Source organism: Tasmannia lanceolata, unplaced genomic scaffold, assembly GCF_043159265.1.
Source record: "Tasmannia lanceolata isolate RefF3 unplaced genomic scaffold, GAP_Taslan_0.1 ptg000037l, whole genome shotgun sequence".
NCBI lineage: Eukaryota > Viridiplantae > Streptophyta > Magnoliopsida > Canellales > Winteraceae > Tasmannia > Tasmannia lanceolata.
Genome location: NW_027518714.1, coordinates 14,177,012 through 14,191,881, shown reverse-complemented (window position 1 = coordinate 14,191,881; position 14,870 = coordinate 14,177,012). Strand labels below are relative to the sequence as shown.

At 40.8% G+C, this 14,870-nt stretch overlaps 1 protein-coding gene across 1 annotated transcript; it reads right to left on the bottom strand.

Annotated features, from left to right (window-relative positions):
* Positions 1–578: 578 nt before the first annotated feature.
* Positions 579–12,071, bottom strand: LOC143861208 (uncharacterized). Its single transcript, XM_077372144.1, has 3 exons — positions 11,707–12,071; positions 4,774–4,928; positions 579–837 (listed from the first exon to the last, which is right to left on the bottom strand). The coding sequence occupies exons 1-3, from the start codon at positions 11,909–11,911 to the stop codon at positions 664–666; spliced, it is 534 nt and encodes a 177-aa protein (XP_077228259.1). The 5' UTR covers positions 11,912–12,071; the 3' UTR covers positions 579–663.
* Positions 12,072–14,870: the final 2,799 nt, after the last annotated feature.

Below are 14,870 nucleotides of genomic sequence, written 5' to 3'. Positions count from 1 at the left end.
AGACATCCCTCGTAGTCTCCAGAGATTCCATTCGTCTAATGGCAACCAAATTTAGTTTTTCTTATGACGTGGCACCCAAAACCCAAATAAAACCCCTACAAAAGCTGGGCATTGGAGCATGCAAACCGGAACCAAACATGAATGGCTTGTATTACACATCTCTGTCTTCATGTGGGATCCAGAAATTGATCGTTATCTTCGATGCCAACAGTCTGCTGACCACCTAGTTGGTGTCGAGAAAAAAAAAAAAAAACACAAGGTCACCTCCTTCTCTTCTAAAAAATCAAATTTGCAGGTCGTGAGAGAGGTTCCCATCAGAAACCGGGAGTTGGTGGCTAATATCAGCACCCCAAACTAAAATGACAACAATTCACATTAAATTGGTGAAAATCCATTGATAGCCTCTAACCAATGAGGATGGGTCGACCACAACAATAATTATTGAAGTGGTTGTGGACTCACACAGTTCAAAAAACTGGTGTTCTTCCAAATTTTTTCTCATTTTATAAACTAGTATTCTTTAAGTTGATTAATTATATATTTATTTTATCAGTGAGCTAAACAATAAGCCAAAAACGAAATAGAATTTGCTAATCAAATATTAAAAAGGGTCGAATCTTGGTGCATGTGAACAAACTATAAGAGAACAAGAGCAAATTAATCCTACACGTTCTCTATGCTGTCGTCTTTGTTATTTGGATCAGAGGATGGAGGTGAAACTACAGGAGTTGTTGGATCCGCCAATGTCCCTGTCGACTTTGGAATGATCCCTTGCTCTTCCATGGCTTCGCGAGCAGCTTTTTCCCTCGCCTTTTTTGCTCTTTCAAACACTTCGTCCTGCAGAAATCTTTCACTTTTCAATTAGATCACAAATGTACAAGTCATTAACGAAATTTTCATTTGGAAAATATGAAATTTAATTGGTCCAAAAAAGAAAAATCAGATACAGCCAGATCAAAATTCTTTATTATGATTTATCAGAGTCTAAGCAATCTTTTTCTATGATTTCACTGACAGTTCGAATTTATTGATGACACACGTGTCCTGCCGTGTCCGACACGACACCCGTGTTCTCCCCTGTCGACACACCTTTGGACACTTTCAATGTACTGCCATAAGTGTTAGACTTAATGTGGGTGTGTGGAAATCAGATACAGCCAGATCAAAATTCTTTATTATGATTTATCAATCTAAGCAATCTTTTTCTATGATTTAGCCGACACTTCGAATTTATTGATGACACACGTGTCCTACCGTGTCCGACACAACATGCGTGTATTTTTCTATGATTTAGCCGACACTTCGAATTTATTGATGACACATGTGTCCTCCCGTGTCCGACATGACACGCATGTCCACCATGACACGCATGTCCACCCATGTCGACACTCCTTTGGACACTTTTCAATGTACTACCATAAGTGTTACTCTTAATGTGGGTGTGTGGACATGTTTTTGTGCCGTATCAAGTGTGACATTATGTTTTAATATTGCATATTGTGGTTACCTCTTTTATTATTAACTCTTCTTTTATTATAAGCTCCATTTTAGCTCTTCTTTAACTAATACTTGGTGTTGCATCATATATATGCTTTCTATTTTAACCTTGTCCCTGTTTCTAAATTTTGGAGGTTTGCCGTGTCCGACACTCCGTGTCCGTGTCGACGCGCGACACTCGTGTCTGTGTCCACAAATCATAGATCTTATTTATTTGAATTTTAAAAAACCATGTTATTTTAAGAGATCTGCCACCAATTATGCATAATTTCTTTCCTTTCTCTTTTTTCGCAAACAACCCAATTAAGGAAATAAAACATACACCAGTTCAAATAAGTTTAAATTAAAAAAAAAGGACTACAAAAAGAATAAAGAGGCCCCCATCAATAGCAACACCTTTCATTGTTAATAGATGATGTGTTGCATAGCGAGCAGCTTCCCTGTCTGCAGATCCTTAATGAAAATATAACATTGAAGCTAAGAAAACTAAGAAACAGACAGTAATTTACTTCAAAACTAGATACAACATATACATCAAAAATATGAAATAAACCAAGACATGAAGAGAAACATACCCTACCAACATGGTGATGGGAAGGAAGAATCCACCACCCATGATAATGCGAAAAGAAAAGGAATATGAAAAGGAAGAAACACTATTACATGTACGTCATATGATAAAATGAGTGAGACCCATTCCCACAACCCATGAGACTTCGAAAGGTGTGGTGAGGACTAAGTAAACCACGTGATGTATCCAAGGCAAAATGAGATGCATCAGAGTGCAGCTCAACGATAGTAGCAATCCACAGTTGTATGATTCTGTACCACAAATATGACAACCAAAAGGCAGGGGAAGATGTGGAGAAGGACCTTGGAGAGTGTAGTGGACCTTGACCCTGTCATCAATCGATTCTTGTATGGCCACGAATTGATCAAATTCTTCATCCGCCCATGATATTCTTGCATAGATGACATTTCTTGCTGTTTTGGACAGCAACCCAGAGTTGTATGATTTGAGCCTCAGATTTTTTGGAATGAAAGAATGTAATGTCTTCCACAGTTGCCGCGCAAATGTAATATCAAGTGCTTGATCCAGCACTTCGAATGACGCATTGGAATTAATGCACGCTATCAGAAGTCAGTCCTTGGCATAATATTGTTCATAGGTTGGGTTGCACTCCCAGCAGCCGAGAATACTATTTAGTAGGGTTGGTAACTCCTTCAGTCTTCCATTCTATCGAATTGAACTTTCTTAGTTCATCGAGGAAAATCAAGGCCTTCAAGATGATCAAGGAGTCCCTGTGCCTGAAGGGTAAGAAGATTTTTTTTTTTTTAGATTAAGAGGGGAAGAAGCGAACCCTTCCATAAGAGGAAGTTGTCATGGGAAAGTTTAATAATGACGAGTGGGGAAAAGATGGGAAACGGAGAGGATGAGTAAAAAGAGGAAATGTACTTAAGAGGAATCATGATAGAGATCTAAGAGTGAAGAAACAAGAAATATGAAAGATGGGAGAAACAAAATAGGGTTGGGACAAAGAGGACTAAGAGGATGAAAAAAAAGAAGGCTTAAAAGAAAGGGAAGCGGATGAAGAATCCAATGAAATAGGAGCACATGGTTGGATTTGTTGGACTTGGGTTTTTGAATTCCATAGGGTTAGGATTGTCATTTCATGGGTTTTTAGTTGGAGGTTGAAAGAAGGTCTTAACAGTTAACATGCACCTAATGACTTAAGTTGGGTGCAAAAATGCACCAAATTAAGTGAGGGAATTGAGTTACAAAAGCATAAAGAGATAGGGACCAAATTCAAAGGAAAATAAAGTCTAAAGGACTTGAATGAGAAGAAAAGAGATAGGGAAGGAAGTAAGTGAAAAGAGATAAATGAGTTGCTAACATGCAACTCACTTAAATTAGGCTTAGGTTAGCAAGAGAAAAGGAAAAATTGACTGAAAAAAAAAAAGGAAAATGATATGGAGACCGAGAGTACCACCTAGCAGGGGAGCTGCAACGAGAACACGCCATGTGTTAAAAAAAATTTACTTTTTGATTATTTCCCTAAAATTAAGGGTGGCTCACGTCACTTGTGATTTTGTGGCGTGAATCTATTTGTTCGGTCCCCTTTTAGGTCCTACTCTCGGTTTCCCTAGCATCACTCAGAAAAAAAAGAAGTCATGGAGATGAGAAAAGCATGGAAAGTGATGATTTTTGAAATATTTTACAAAAGGGAATGAGAAAGATAAGAAAGAAGAATGAGAACGAAACAATGAGAGAAGGAGCTTTGATTTTGGAAGGAAGAGAACAAAAGAAAATCACTAATCTGACTAAAGGAGAGGAAAGATGAAAGATATGTGGTATGAACCATGCAAAAAAAAAAAAGGAAAAAAGAAATGTTTTGTTTGAAGAATTGGAGGGAAGAATGCTCTTGGATCTTGATCCCGTAGCCCTAATATCATGTAAAAACTCCTCAAGTGTGAGCAACCATAGAGACAGAGATACAAGAAGAGAGAAACATTGGAGTCTCATTATTCCTTTCATTCAAAGTACTACCAAAATACATAATGCATATGTGATTGGTCTCAAAATGACCAAAATACCCATTATAGGAATTTCGACCATTTCTAACAATTGTTGCTATTTTGAATTTAATTTTTGAATATATAAGATGCTATAATCAAGGTCTTAAATTTCAACCAAAACCCGAAATCGATAATACCCGAAATAGTATTTTATTTCGGCCTACCCGTGTTCTAAATTTTGAAAAATGTCAAGTCGTATCTCCAATTTTGTATGTGTTTGTATTCATATCCGTGTATGCCTATCTTGTATTCATATCTAGTCGTATCTCCAATTGAGTATTAAATCTCATTTGCATTTCCCTAAGGGCTTGATGAAAGGAAATCTCTGAGCACGTACAACAAAATAAAGAAATGTCTACATTGTGAGAATGATAAAGTAGCAAGAAATGGCAATACTTCGAATGTTATACAGATTGGGATTTCTAAAACCCACGACAAATTATTCCTTCTCTTCTATGTTTACCATACATGGTTTGAAATCCCCAGTTTTTAGTTGTTTCCTCTTATGCTCTGAGATGTCTGAGGATTTTGCTAAGAACTCCAGAAGGTACATATAGATGAAGTTTTAATCATCTAAGGCATTGATATTACTCAGTTTCAGAATAAAATACCATAGAAGTAGCAGTCTGATATAATGTAAAATGAAAAAAGTAGGCAGATATCATGTAAATAATATGAAATCCATAGGTGACCTTCTACCTGGAGGTCTCGTGCTTGCTTTTGTTGCTCAGCTTGCCACTGACCAAACATGCTTAAGAATTCCCCGACTGTAGATTCTACTCGTTCGCTAAGTGCCTCAGCCAAAGCCTTGCCCAAGAAAAAGGCATCCAATACAGCTTTGCTATCACTCTCACCTGCAACAAATCATTAAATCCACATCACAGTATTCAGCAGAAAGGTCATCGGCATATGAGCGTTTGCATGAAATCTGGGAAGCACAATGGTAAACCAGAAGTTTATTCAACTATGGGATATCTGTTCTGTTACAATAGAACCACATTACCTGAGCTGAAACTCGAATCCCGCAATGTACTGTGTCCAGTTCTCAGACATCCAAAAAAGGTGTACAAAATACCAGTTTTTCCATGTAATATTCAATGCCAGATAACACAATAATTGATGGCATATGAAACTAAGGCCCTGTTTGGATCACAAGAAAACCATTTCTGATGGAGAATTTTTTGTTGGGAAATTTTTTTCTTTCCATGACCTAGAGGGAAATAATATGATTATAGTTAATTTAAAAGGATATTATAGTGAATTGAAGAGCCCAAGTAAAAATTGAATAGGGTTGGTTCAACTCATCTTTCATCATCTGTAAAAAAAAAGAGGAACGATACAGAGAAAAAAGTGAGGAACTTCTAGAATTATTTTTCCTTTCTAAAGTTCTCCAAAACCTCCATCACTTATAGAATAGGCAGAGACATAGAAACTACTCCGCAGAGGCAAGATCATGGGAAAATGAGCATATTTTCAGAGCACTTAGAGGCGAAAGGAATGCAATTAAGATGGAGGTTATGGACATTTTCTCATGTAAAATAGAGGACGATGGCAAGTGAAATTCTATCAGTGTCACTAAAACATATGAGACAAAGTTAGCAAAATACAGAAGTTGAGCTACAAGATGGGTCTAAGTTTAAATCTTTGCACTTTGAATCTCAACTCAACTAAGGCTTTGTCCCAAACTAGTTGGAGTTAATCTTTGCACTTTGAATGCCATCAATAAATATGGAATTGTTGAACTTTTGCTCTTTCAGGTTTCTGGTGTTCAAAACTTGCACTAGGCTCAGAACTCAGCTGAGTCAACTTAGTTTGATTAGACTTCAAATAACAAGTTCAAAACACTAAAATAAATGGGCTAGCTAATTCGACCAATAGTTATAGAAATTGATGATGTTTCCTTCACTCACCCAAGTCGGACATGGAAACTCAAGACTGATTTCCTAGTTGACCAGCACTATTTCACACTTGGTGGCATGGGATACCGTTTTGTGGGCCCGCTCGGATGTTTGGCGAGGGGTCTTCTCACTATCTGTAGCCTTCCGCAAATGTAATGATCAATCAGAATGGTTCTTCACAGGAGTCTATGGTCCTTTGTCCCCTTCTGAAAAGTGTTCTTTTTGGGAAGAATTAAATCAGATGCGTGGTCTATGTTCCGCTCCTTGGTGTATAGGGGGGGATTTCAACGAAGTTCTAGATTCTCGAGATCGTATTGGGGGTCAGCGCATTACTGTGGGTATGAGAAATTTTGCTGATTTTATCGCCAACAACGAGCTAGCCGATTTACCGTTGCGCGGTGCATCTTTCACATGGGTAAGAGGTTCGAACCGGAGCCGGCTTGACAGGTTTCTTTTATCGGGCGACTGGTTGGCAGCTATCTCAGAAGTTTACCAGCAGGCATTACCCCATTCTGTCTCCGATCATTGCCCTCTTTTTTTGTCCCCTAAAATGGAGTCCTGGGACCCCCCTCCCTTCCGATTTGAATTAGCTTGGCTGGAAAATCCCCTCTTGGAGGCTCAATTAGTCCGATGGTGGGCGGATTGTACCTTCCCGGGTCCCAGTGATGTCGTCATTGGCAAAAAATTAAGGTTCATCAAAGGGAAATTAAAAACATGGGCTAAGGAGCAGAAAGAGATTGCCCTCGGCAGGAAGCGGGTTCTTGAGGACCGCTTGTTAGAGATTCATTCATTGGCGGATCGCGGATCGGCATCGGCGGAGGATTTTGAGCAACAAGGAAGGCTCATCCAAGAACATAAAGAGTTGTTAAAGCTTGAAGAAATCTCTTGGCGGCAAAAATCCCGGGTCAAGTGGTTGTTGGAGGGGGATAAAAATACAGCCTTCTTCCATGCCATAGCCAGTGCTCGCAGACGAAGGAACCGAATTGAATCTTTAGAAGTGGAAGGGGCTATTGTCTCTGACCGGGAGCAGATTATTGCGGAAACTATTGCATTCTACCGATCTCTGTACTCCGCTGACGGGCTTGTTCGCCCAATACCCCAAGACATTTGTTTCTCCACTTTGAGCCTGGACGCTTCTGCTGGATTGGAAATCCCCTTCTCTGAGGAGGAAATCCGAATCGCTCTGTTCTCTCTAGCTCAGGATAAAGCCCCTGGTCCTGACGGATTCTGCTTGGCATTCTTTCAGACGTGTTGGGACACAGTCAAACCGGATCTTGTTCGTTTTTTCCAAGAATTTTTTGAGGGTGCTATTCTCGACAAGGGGACGGGGGCAACTTTTCTAGTCCTTATTCCCAAAATTGATGGAGCATCCAAAGTATCAGATTTTCGTCCGATTAGCTTGGTGGGCAGCCTATACAAGGTGCTTGCGAAGGTGCTGGCGGACCGTATCAAAGTGGTTCTTCCATCCATTATCTCGGTAAATCAGAGTGCTTTTCTAGGCAAGCGTCAAATTCTTGATTGTTCCTTAACAGCAAATGAGGCCATTGACTATTACCGGAGGACAGGGGAAGGCGGCATACTATGCAAGCTTGATATGGAGAAAGCATATGACCGTGTGGATTGGGCCGCTCTAGATTATCTTATGGGTCGTATGGGGTTTGGGGAAAGGTGGAGAGGGTGGATCCGGAATTGCTTATCCTCTGCATGGTTTTCTGTTCTCCTCAACGGCTCAGCAAAAGGATTCTTCAAATCCTCTAGAGGATTGCGGCAGGGCGACCCTCTCTCTCCATTTCTTTTCTTAATAGTGGCCGAATCCTTATGCAGTATTCTGAAGAAAGGTAGTGACATGGGGCTATATAGAGGATTCCTAATTGGGAACAGTAAGGTGGAAGTCTCACTGCTTCAGTTTGCGGATGACACCCTCCTGTTCTGTTCTCCGGTCCTCTCCCAACTTCTCAATCTTAAAGCCATGCTTCGGTGTTATGAGATGGTCTCAGGTCAACGATCCAATTTTGGCAAATCTCGGTTGTATGCAATTAATGTATCTGAGAGCGAGGCTTCATCCTTCGCCGGAATTATGGGGTGCGGTCTAGATGTCTTTCCCGCTACATATTTGGGTCTCCCCCTCGGGGTGGGCCGTCCGAGACACAACCTATGGGCTCCTATTATACAACGGATTGAGCGTCGGTTGGCCACATGGAAGCGCCGTTTGGTATCCAAAGGAGGTAGATTGGTGCTTATAAAGGCTGTTCTCTCTAATATGCCGATTTATTTTCTTTCCCTTTTTCATTGTCCCGCTTTTGTTGCTAAGCGCATAGAGCAAATTCAGAGACGATTTTTGTGGGGTGGTTCAAGGACTTCCAAGGGGGTCTCCCTTCTTAAATGGCGTCTAGTCTGCTCACCAATTAAAAATGGAGGTTTGGGTATCAGGAGAGTCCAGCTCTTTAATCAGGCCCTTATGGGCAAGTGGTTGTGGCGATATGGAGACGAACACTCCTCTTTGTGGGTTCGGGTCATTGACAGTAAGTATGGTTCATCTCATGGGAATTGGGACTCCGTTGATAATTTTAAAATCAAAGGAATCACTGTATGGAGGGACATATTGCGTTTGAAGTCCGTATTTGCCCCTGGAGTGCGCTTCCGAGTCTATAGGGGGGATCGCATTCGGTTTTGGCAGGACCCTTGGTGTTCGTCCCATTCTCTCCGAGTTTTGTTTCCTGCCTTATATATTGTATCTTCTCAGAAAGATGCTTGGGTATCGGAATGTTTCGCTCGGGTACAAGGGCAAGTGGAGTGGACTCCCAAGTTCCGCAGAGCCTTCTTTGTTCGGGAGTTAAGCGATTACAGCGCCCTCATATCCTTATTGGCCTCCTGCTACATCAAGTCTTCGGGCGTAGATCGTCGAATTTGGATTTGGAATCCGTCGGGGATTTTCTCCGTTAAATCTGTTTATATCCATCTGACCCCCACTCTAGTGGAACATGCGTCCTCCGCGGTTTGGCGCCACCCGTGCCCTCCAAGAGTTGCTTTCTTTGGGTGGTCGGTTAGCTGGGGACGAATTCAGACGATGGATTTCTTGCAGAAGCGAGGAATGTGGCTGGTGGATCACTGCCCCCTATGTCTATCCGCCGGAGAATCCATCGACCACCTTTTTATACATTGCCAGGTTGCTTCATATATTTGGGGTCATCTCTTTTCTAGATTTGGAGTCAGTTGGGTTGCTTCCAATTCTATGGCCGAATTTATTCGGAGTTGGGACTGGGCTCCGTGGAAGAGGAAAGGTAGAATTTTGTGGAAGATGTGTCTCTTAGCATCCTGGTGGTTCTTGTGGAAAGAGCGGAATGCGCGGGTCTTTGAAGGGAAGGCCCGGGTCCCATATTGGATATATATACAGGTGGTAGCAGCGGTCATCTCCTGGGCCCGTTCACTTCCTCTTTTTCGGTTTGTTTCTGCGTATGCCCTCTGGGAAGGGTGGTCCACCATATGCATGGAATCGGTTACCAAAGTGAAATCTCGGCCCTCCTGGTCCCCCCCGCCGCCGGGGTCTCTGAAGCTCAATTTTGACGGTTCCTCTCTTGGCAACCCAGGAGCGGCTGGAGTGGGGGGGTTATATCGTAATCACAAAGGGGAAGTCATTTGGGCCTATTCGGGGCCTCTTGGATTTGCCGACTCGACTGAGGCGGAGGTTAGAGCCGTTCACAGTGGGATTCTCTCCATGCCTCGCTTGGAGTGCGACAGACTGATAGTCGAAGGCGACTCCGTAAATGTTATTCGCTGGCTTTCGGGAGCCGCTTCTCCCCCTTGGCGACTTGTGCCTTTCTTTGAGGAGATAGAGGATAGAGCAAAGGGCTACTCCATGGTATTTCAGCATGTCCGGAGATCGGCCAATGTGGCAGCCGACTCCCTGGCTAAGAGCGGTGTTTCTCGGGCCGAATTGGAGTGTTTTGACTATCTCCCCCCTTAAGTTATTGTTTTGCTATTTTCTCTGCTCATTGTTCCAACAGGACCATCTCGGTTCTTCTTATTCATATATATATATATATATATATATATATATACATATTCTGTTGCCTTCTTCAAAAAAAAAAAGATTCAGTTTCAAAACACACACACATCCCCTTATTTATTTTAAACTTTCGTCATTGGCTGTTGCAACTGGTTGAGAATTGCAACAGCCCAGGACAGCCGGTTGAAATAAGAAGAGAGTGCCAATATCAAGGGGGTGTGAATATCAGGAACCTCCTTGAAATTCTTGTAACTCTTTCACCAAACATATATTGGTTCTGCTTCCTTCTTCCGATAGAAATAAATCACTGCATATTTCTCTTTTCTCTTACTGAAACATTATATGATTTTTCTTTTCCGATCGACTAACCAAGACCTTACATGCATCTAAGTTGAGTGAAATAAAGACTCTGTGCACCTGAACAAAGATCTCACAACTGCAACAATGACTAGACCAGCTGGCTTCAGTGATTGTTACATGGTGAAACAGGGTACTGAAAACAACTACTGCATGTTATTCAGTGTACTTTCCAACCAGCAGTAGATGATGAACATGTTTATGGTGAACATTCAAGCCCAAACTGGGCAGAAAAATCCTAGCAGAATATTGAATACCACATCTTTAAGCAAAAAAACAGAAGAGGGATGACACACACATGTGAATGCAAAAAAGCAGAAACTCATTTCAGGCATGAAAAGATTTATTAAGTCATATAAAATGACAAATTTATTTCTGCAAACAATTCAAAAAGGAAAACGATATGAAAACAATGTATCCGGAAATCATAAGACACCAGATAAAGGGACGAGACACACATGTGAATGTAAAAAAAATATATATAGTAGCATTTTAAGTTTTAACCCAGTTTGATTTATTGAAACTAAGGCTCTGTTTCTTTTGATGTAAAATGGCGTCAAGCAAATTTGACACCTGTTAACTTACCGACTTCTCGCTATTGGAGAAAGTCGTTATTTATCTTTTATACTTTAACACTCCCCCGCACTCCCCCGCACGTGTGGCCCACTCGGCAAACACGTGGCACATGTGGTCCCACTTTGGGCCGACCATCGCATGTGGATTTTTGCTATCTGGGAGGTTTGAACTCGAGACCTTTGGCTTTGATACCATGTTAGCGTGTGGCCCACTCGGCAAACACGTGGCACATGTGGTCCCACTTTGGGCCGACCATCGCATGTGGATTTTTGCTATCTGGGAGGTTTGAACTCGAGACCTTTGGCTTTGATACCATGTTAACTTTAAGGCGTTATTTATCTTTTATACTTTAACAACACCCATTTTTAAGTGGAAAATGGGGTAAATTTTGTTTTAGGAGAAAAAAAAAACCCATATATAAAATCATTTTTTCCCTCATAAAACAATTGATGGTTAATTAATAGATAAAAGAGAATAAAGCAGTAATAAATATCCATTTTTCTAATTAAATTCCATCACCAATACATAGCAGAGTGAAAAAAATCTAACAAAAGAACAACAGTTCATCGTCATGGAATTGGAAAAGCAAATTAACCCATTTAAATTTATCAGAAACAATGAAATTAAGACAATTTCCATGTTAATCAGCACATCATTTCATTACATAAATATGAATATCTAAAAAAAAAATGAAAGAGAGAGAGCCCAGTCGCTCATAAGCAGTCAAAATTAAAAATATCTAAAAGGGATAATCACTTGATAATCCAACCTTTGGATGTAAAGATACTGGTATACCTGAATCAAACCCCGGTCTATTGCTGCTCTGAATTCTAATTGTAGAAAATGGTGTAGGCCCTTTAGGTTTAAGACTTGAATAAAGAGGAGAGTTCGGAATTCGAGGGGGTCCCACAACCGAAAAACTGCAACGGCTAGTTTCCATTCCAGTAGAAAAGGAAGGCCCAGAAGCTGAAATTCTCATCTCTCTCTCTCTCTCGCTCATCTTCTTCGTCTTTCTGCCCAAATTTGTAGTAGGTTCCTGTGCTCATGTCATCCACATGAAATGGTACGGTTTTACTAAGGTGTGCAACTCGGGTCGGGTTGGGCCAACCCGACGAGGTACCCGACCCGACCCGAGGAATCCTTTTTGCCAACCCGAATCCGAACCCAACCCGAGTTCAACCCAATCCAACCCGAGATTTTAAGCTTAAAAAATAAAAATAAAAAATATTAAAAATGTCTGGTTGACTCGGGTCTGGTTGCCAAGCTCTCAACCCGAACCCGACCTGAACTCAACCCAACCTGACTTTTTTCCAGGTTGAGCCCGCCCAAGTTGCACCCCTTATTATTAATTGCTGTTAGGAATGGGAAGAAATGTAACTCTCGTGGTAATAATCTAAACCTGGTTTCTGAGTTTTAATATGGTGTAAGCTCTTGTAGCCCGCATTTTTCAAAAAGTTATGTACGGACCACATTACAGGATGATCCAAACCGGAGAAATTATATGGTGTAAGGCCTTACAACAATGAGGCCCTTGTAAGGTGAGATACCTCCACCTTGATACTTGATCCAACAGCAGCTCCTTTCTGCTGTTGGATCAAATATCAAGGGTGGTACCTCTACCGTATTGTTGTAAGGCCTTGCACCATATAAAAACTCTCCAAACCTCTGGAAATGATTTTTGGGGCACAACCTATTTACGTTGTGGTCCATCACTTGGATGGTTTAGATCATCCTCGGATGTGGTCCATACAATAATTTTAAAAAAATATGGCATTAAAAGGGCTTACAGTCTTACACCATATAAAGTCTTGTTTTTATACGCGTGGAACTAGCTCTGGGCTTTCTTTCCGCTTGGGTTGACTACTCGTGGGCTGCACTAGTTTCACGAGAGATTTTTGTATGGTGTAGTAAGTCCAGCATATTTCAAAGAGTACTGTATGGCCTACACCATAGGATGATACAAACCGTCCATTTGATGGGCCACAACATAAATAGGTTGGGATGGAACAATCATTTCCGTAGGATGATCCTAGCCCCAATTTATAAAGGAGCCGCATATAATGGAAACCTCTATAGATCAGAGGGTTGGGATAGATAATCCTATGCAAATGAATTTTTGGGCACCACCTATTTATATTGTGGCCCATCAAATGGATGGTTTGGTTTGGATCATCCTATGGTGTGGGCCATAGAGTGCTTTTTCAAAAATACCGGACTACACAGCTTACACTATATATAATCTTGGTTTCACCATATTATCCAGAAAAGCAAAATGATATATTCACCCGCTCCTCTTCCCAGTCCACCCAATTTTTAAATAATTGCACTAACTAATCTTGTCTTCTATTATTTAAAGAACTGTAGAAGTTATTATTAAGACTGTCAATCGGGATGGGCAAGCTCGAAGCCCGCCCGTTCGGCCCGCTAAAAGCCCACCCATAATTAAAATGAGAACAAGCCAAACCAATCTTGGTCAAAAGTTGAAGCCCGAACTCTAATTTGGACTAAGCTTGATAAGGGTCGTCCAGCCCGTTGTAGGCCCGGGCCCGATAATATATTTACTATATAATTTTTCAAGATTTTTTATGCCCTTAAAAATTAGTAGATATTAATTAAATAGGTTACTTAAACATTAATATCCTATAAGCTATAGTTCGACATGAAATAGGTTTTCTTTTCTTTCTTTATTTTGCCCCTCTTCAGCCCACTCCATATGAACGGTTTGGATCATCATATCCTATAGGCTATAGTTCGACCTCAGATTTATTAAATGAATAAGACAAAATCTGGTAAAAAATTAATCGGTGTGGCTTTTCTCACATGCCAAAGCCAACAAGTTTAATGGCTTTCTATGAAATTGGCTTTTCTGTGCTTGGCTTAGTGTTTTCTTGTGCAGAAAATAAGAGGTGATGGGCAAGCCCGAACTTGGCCCGAAGCCCGTTGTGGAGTTTGGGCTGAGTTTAAGCAAGCAAAGTTTCTAATTTAATCAGGCCCGAACTTGACCCAAAGCCCGTTGTATAGACATGGGCTGAGCTTGAGCACCTCAAGCCCGCCTAAGCTCGGCCCGATTGACAGTCCTAGTTATTATACACAATTCCCAAAAAACTCTGACAAGCCAGCCAATAAAAAAAAAAGACAAGCCCAGTTTGTTCTATTATTAAAACGTGGTTGTGCTAATATCACCTCCATTTTTTTTTATGTTTTTCTTGTTTGGAACAATTACCAATGGGGGACAAAAATTAGGAGGAATTATCAATAGGACCCACGCTTCTCTAAAATTATCAACGAGGGACAAAAAGGTCTTGTCAGTAAAAATTGGACGGCCCTTTTCTTAAGCAACACATTTTGCTTTTCCACTTTCCCCTCTTCTCTCTTCTTTCCCTCTTTTTTTTTAACTTTTCCATTTTCAACTTTGTTTTTTTACCCTACCGGTCATCTTCTTCATCGTTCAGCCACCATTGGAGGCGCGAAAGCTCGAAACTTGAAACGTGAGTTCATTCCCATCCATCTCTCTATATCTAGGTTTTGTTTTTCATTTGTTTTAGGGTTTTGCATCTCTCCTTCTCCCTTTCAATGGAGGATGAGGAAGATGAATCGTAGGGTAGAAAGAAAAAAAAACGGTGAAAATGAATGAATGAAAAAAACAGGAAGTAAAAATGTGTCCATAAGGGACTTGATAAGCCCATTCGGAATTTGGTAACCCCATTTTGATACTGGATAACCCCAATCCGAGAGACTTGAAAACCCCCTTCCAAAACTCCAGTACCCTCGGCTAATTTTAAAGGACTTGATAAGCCCATTCGTAAATTGGTGACCCCATTTTGATACTAGATAACCCCAATCCCAAATTCTTGAAAACCCATTTTCAAAACTCTAGTACTCTCGGCCAATTTTCAAGGATTTGATAAGCCCATTCAAAAATTGGTAACCTCATTTTTGATACTAGATAACCCCAATCT